Source organism: Pinus tabuliformis, chromosome X, assembly GCF_031772625.1.
Source record: "Pinus tabuliformis cultivar Carrire ecotype Pingquan chromosome X, CPIR1, whole genome shotgun sequence".
NCBI classification, from domain to species: Eukaryota; Viridiplantae; Streptophyta; class Pinopsida; order Pinales; family Pinaceae; genus Pinus; species Pinus tabuliformis.
In genome coordinates this window covers 876,783,774-876,789,473 of record NC_142308.1, presented here as the reverse complement: position 1 = coordinate 876,789,473, position 5,700 = coordinate 876,783,774, and the positions used below count along the sequence as shown (strand labels likewise).

The 5,700-nt window shown below is 40.7% G+C and overlaps 1 protein-coding gene across 1 annotated transcript; it reads right to left on the bottom strand.

The window, feature by feature from the left end:
* Positions 1 to 1,312: 1,312 nt before the first annotated feature.
* LOC149142506 (uncharacterized) lies at positions 1,313 to 1,711 on the bottom strand. Its single transcript, XM_089451498.1, has one exon. The coding sequence runs from the start codon at positions 1,709 to 1,711 to the stop codon at positions 1,313 to 1,315; it is 399 nt and encodes a 132-aa protein (XP_089307624.1).
* Positions 1,712 to 5,700: the final 3,989 nt, after the last annotated feature.

The following is a 5,700-nucleotide window of genomic DNA, read 5'->3' as shown; positions in this document are numbered from 1 at the left end:
AATTGATAATAACTTCTTCCACACATTCATGCACACAATCAACGTGAAGACTAAAATTTATCTCTTCCTTTGGCTCATCATTCCTTATCAACATCCCATTAGTATTGCTCCTCCTCTCTGCTAAGAAAAAATTTGAGTTTTTGTTCTCCTCTATATTCCTCTTTGTTAATGGCAGCTTCAAAGGGATGTGCATAATCAATAACCCTTGCAACCATAAAAAAACCATCAAGAAAAACACAAAGATTTTTAGCCTCATTTGATGTCTCAATTAACATCAAATCTCCACCAACATTACTATCTTCTCCATGGATTTCTCCTTACTTAGGTTCACCTATGTGAATTTCCTCCACACACTCAGTAGCTTTGAGTTCTTCCTTAAAATTGTATTTTAGTTTCTATCTCTATTTCTTAGCCCATAATCTTTCAATAGGACAACCCTTTTCTTCAGGTTCCACCCATAACTCTAGTTCTCCTCATTCTTTTGTAGAAACTCTGTAAGCACATTTAACCATGCTTTTATCTCAACGAATTGTTTCTCAAACTCTTCATCACTCATCTTCCTCATGAAAACTACTATGGCTTCCCTCTGAATTATTCATATGACTATCAATAATCATCTTCATATTCTTCTTTTGTGAGCTTCCCGTTGCCCATTGTGACTTACAAATCACCTCTGTAGTAGCAAACCTCTTTCTTCCTACACACGCATCACCAAGATTCTCCTTTGAGCTCAAGTGTTGGCATTCTTGGTCCCCTCCTCTGAAACATTTTCGAGGACTTCTTGCTCTTCAGGTTTATTCAGTTACTCTTTTTCCTCCATCACATCTACGCTAGTTGTAAGAATTCTCACCACATCCTCCTTCTCAATCATTTTTATTTGTCATCAATATCTACAAATTATAAAAAATCCCAAAATCAATTTACCTACCATTGCCTTAATCTCGTTCTATTCTTTTCTCCATACTATTGTGCAAAAATATTCTATTGTCTCTAGATCTCCTACTATGATACCAATTGATGTAGGGAAATTTTACTTTTCCTACTATGTTCACTTCCACAAACTTGCAAATTTTTAATTTTTTTACAAGAACGGGTATGGGTTTATATTAGAACTATGGATAAAATGCCTTTCATCGGTTACAATAATTCAGGCCAAGCCCATGAACTTTCTTCCACCAGATGATCAAAGGCCCCAAGATTTGGGTGCCAATGTTTCTTACTCAGAACTAGAGAATCTATTTTCATTATTTTCCCTATCTTATGGACACAAACAAACTGATTTAGTATAATGCAGTAAAACATGAGAACAATATTATGGAATGGAGTCCCACTCCTCGACCCCATCTCTCAAGAGAGAGCCAGCTGCAAGAGGCACCGCTCTGTTGGCTTCCGATTCAGCATCCTTATTGTTCTCCCTCAATACATGAAAGAAATTAACAGACTGAAGATATTTCACCAAAAGTATGATTCTTGACACCACTCTAGCTAATCTAAGATCAGCAGGAGGAGAATTCTCCACTATGACTTTAATAATGGATTGAGAATCTCCAATAACATTTACCTCTGTTAAATCAAGGGCCCTGACTTGCTTGAGACCTTGAAGAAGTGCCAAGGCTTCAGCTTGGATACTTGTGGAGTACCCTATTCCCCAAGCAAAGTTAGTCACAATTCTGCGTTCCTTGTTGTTTATAACTCCTCCTGCCCCTGCCATACCGGGGTTTCCTTTCACTTCCCCATCAAAGAACAAGGTATGCCTGGATTTCCTGGTGAGCCATTCTGATAGTTCATTCTCCTTCCCTCTGAATTGCCATTCTTTTTTTTCCTTGTGATGTCTTATTTCTCGAGAGAAATGGAGATCCAACGAAGTGCTCCAATATAAGTCCTGCTGACTTAGGTTCGAATCCGACAAATTCTCACCCAAACTTTCTTTCCATTGACTTTTTATCTTGATTATGATGAATTTCGGATTTTTCCCTTCATCTCTGAAAACTCTTCTATTTCTCTCAAGCCAAATTTGCCAGCAGATAAATTTTGGCAAGGAGAGCCAAGAAACTTTAAAGCTTTCATTTTTTGGAAGTGTTTCTGGATAAAAATTTCGCCAGGTTGCAAATAAATCAAAGATAGAAATTGGCAAGATGAACACTCTTTTCCACTGGCTCAAGAGATTCTGCCAGATTTCTACTGAGTATTTGCATTGCAACATTAAATGGTGGGCATTATCTTCGTTGTCACAACACAATTGGCATCGTGAGGGTCCATGGAATCCTTTCTTATTTAACCTATCCTCAGTAAGAATTCCTTTGTGGCATAACAACCAACAGAAAATTCCACCTTTGGCATGGTCTTGTAACTCCATAGACCCTTCCACATAGCAGGTTTTGGTGGAACATGTGGATGCTCCTGCAATGATTTATACCCCTATGCTACTGTATATGTTCCAGGCTTAGCTCCCCAGCCATGGGCATCCTTCTTCCCTACACACAAAGGTGCCTTCCCATTCAACAACGTAAGCAGAGTGTCCCGATCGTTGGTCAATTCAGCTCGCATGGGCGGCAGGTTCCAACGCAGCCAAGTGTTGCATGTCCATGTCTAGACGTCCCAAAGTGTAAAGATCCCAGCGTCATTCAACCACGAATGCAGCTCTTGAAGGGATTCGTTGATTGACAGGGGAGGGTACATCATGATACCATCATCCCAGAGACTGATTTCTTTTCCATTGCTAGGTATCCAAAACGTGTTGTTTTTAATTAGAGGAATTTCTTTGTAACAGAGTTTTAACAATTGTGATTTGGTGGTGGGAAGGGAATTGTCCAAGCATCTTTTCCGCGCCCCAATAAAATACTTCTTCCATAATGCTCTTTGCACCCAGCCTGGATGAGGACCAATGATTTTCCAAAAAATCTTGGCTCCCATGGCTGTGTTTTGAATACTAGGATCCTTAAAGTTCAAACCTCCTTCATTCAAGGGCTTACAGATTTTATCCCAGCTTACCAATGGAATTCTTCTTTCATTGTGATTGCCACCTTTCCAAAAGAATTTGCGGATGAAGGCTTCCATTTTCTTGATGATGCCAGTTGGAGCTAGGATAACAGAGAATTGGAAGATGGGTAGACTACTGAGTACGGGTTAGATGAGAACAAACTTCCAATCTTAAGAATAACAAACAATGATATCTTTTCCAGAAGTTACAAAACTAATAATCCACAATTCTATGCTAATTTGATGATCCAAAGTTTATTGGATTGGATTGATATGTCAATCACAAAACATGTTTCCATGCTTTCTTTGAAATCAAATAATCAGATCACACTTCACATAGAATCCTTAGATTCAAAATATTATGTATGAACTCTCATTCATTAAACTAGCTTTGTACATAAATATGCTACGAGGAATTCATTCTCTCTATTCACTCTCTATTGCCTAATTTCATATTCATTTGGCCATTTATTCTCATTTCCCATAGGCTTATAGTAAATAGAATTAAGAAATGCAATATATTTTCCTAAATTATAAAATCACTCCATAAATCACTTCATAAATCACTTCATAAATCATATTTTTCTAAATTCTAAAGTCACTCAATCTATCCCTAGAATCTCTCATGATTTTCAAGGTAGATTCTCAAGCTAAAATATTATCTATTTTGTCTTATCTTTATCCATAGTTTTTTTTCCCGTGGAAAAAGTCGTAATTTCTATTAGTAGTGAGAAATTACATTCTGTAGATGCCTAGGCATATGCATAATGAGGCTGGTAGCCTCCCGGATATAGCAAAAATAATGGTTGTTGTACAGCAACAACCATGTAAAAAACACATTGTGTCTTCTGTCTCCACGCAGGGAGTTCATAAAGTCTCAAGAAAATAAACAAAAAACAAGGATAGCCATAGTAGGTAGCAGTTTTGCCGTGAGATTGTCCGTATGCTCCACGCAGGGAGGCCACATGAGTTTAATACAAAGAATACAAAACCCGTGGGTCAAAACCAGTCTTTGAAAAAAACAGTCGATGCTGATGACTGTCGGAAAGTTCTGAGAAAAACTATAATGAAAACATTACGATAACTGTAGATATATACAGCGGTTTTCAAGAATCGTAATGAGCCAAAAACCCTGAGAGTGAATGGAAAAATAACAGTGAGGTTATGTCTCCCAGTGAGAATGCAGATCTACAAAAGGCCTATGGTAATATTGATGGAACGTTCCATCCACTTCTTCCTGTATCAGCTAGTCCTCTTCCTGCCTGTGCGCTGCCTCCTTTGATAAGTGGTCTGCCCCTGAGTTGCGCTCCCTGTAAATGTGTTGACAAACAAAATTATCAAAAGATGCTGAAAGTCTGTGAGCCTCATCCAATATGTGTCTCAATGAAAAAGCAGAGCAATGAGATGTTCTATTGAGCCAATTGCAGACAAGTTTTGAGTCACCAAACAATTGGAGTTTTGTGCAACGTTTCTCAAGAGCAAAATGGATGAGATGTTTGGCCGCAGAGAGCTCTGCAAAATTATTTGTGCCCCTTCCCAGATGCATTTGGATCTTAAAGCAGTGGTCGTCCCTAAGGTAGAGAATGCGCCCCCCCCCATAGCCCTCTTCTTGGGTTGAACTGTCAAAATAGGCCCAAGGGAATGTTTTATTAATGAGTTCGGGTCGGATGGTTCTGGGGAGAGTCTGTGAGGGGTCTTCAGGGAGGTGGCCGAAATCGGCAAGGATGTGAGTTCTGATGGCAGGTCAAAGGGGATCCTTTTGGTCAAAGATGGCCCAGTTCCTCGCCGTCCAAATAGCCCAACACATGAGGAGGGGTAGATTCCTATCTCTACCCTTGTGCTTCTCTAGCCAGTCCAGCGAGGCCTCCATTATGGATCTCCCTTGCCACTGATGTAGGGAGGGGGAGGACGAAGAGATGAGGGTCCATTGCGCAGAGACAATAGGGTAGAACAGGAATAAGTGATCGGTGTTTTCCTCATTGTTCCTGCAAAGGTGACACCAGAACGGCCCATGGAAAGATCGCCTCGTCAAGTTTGAGCCGTGGGGATTTTGTTGAAGAGGATGGTCCACATAAGCATTCGTGTTCTGGGGGCTGCTTTGAGCTTCCATAGTGCTTTCCACCAGTGCTGAACGTTTTCTGGCTTGACATGCTCCATGAGTTTTAGGTAGCCTTCCTTGGGAGAGTATCTTCCATTTTTTTCATAAGCCCACACTACTTCGTCTTCCCCTTCCGTTATCCTGATGTGTGCTTGTGTGAGAGCTTCCGTGAAATCCTCCCAATCTTGCCACCAGTGTCCCGGGATGTGGAGATCTTGAGCTGACTTCCAAGCTTATTGGAAAAGAGTGGAATTTGCTTGGTCTGCAATGTTGGATATATGAGTAACACCCTGATTCATTAGAAAGGCTATCAACTGTGCTGGGAGCCGATGGGCATTTCCACATCCGATCCAGGGATCCACTCCTATACGAACGGCATTCCCCTGATGAATCCGCCATGTTAAGCCTTCCCGAATGAGGGGGAGGGAGGTTAGTACTGCTTTCCATATGTTGGATAGGCTACCGCTAACCCTATGTTCCCTGCGGATCCAGTCCATAGTGTTTTCCGGGGCGATGTACTTATCATATACTACTCTTGTCCAGAGGCTGTGTGAGGTAATGAGCTGCCATCCTAGCTTTGCTGCCAGTGCTTTGGCAAATATATCCAACCTTTTTATACCCCA

Bases quoted from the DNA above. Each gene is read 5' to 3' on its own strand.
- LOC149142506 (XM_089451498.1), bottom strand. From the start codon at position 1,711: ATGGCAGGGGCAGGAGGAGTTATAAACAACAAGGAACGCAGAATTGTG.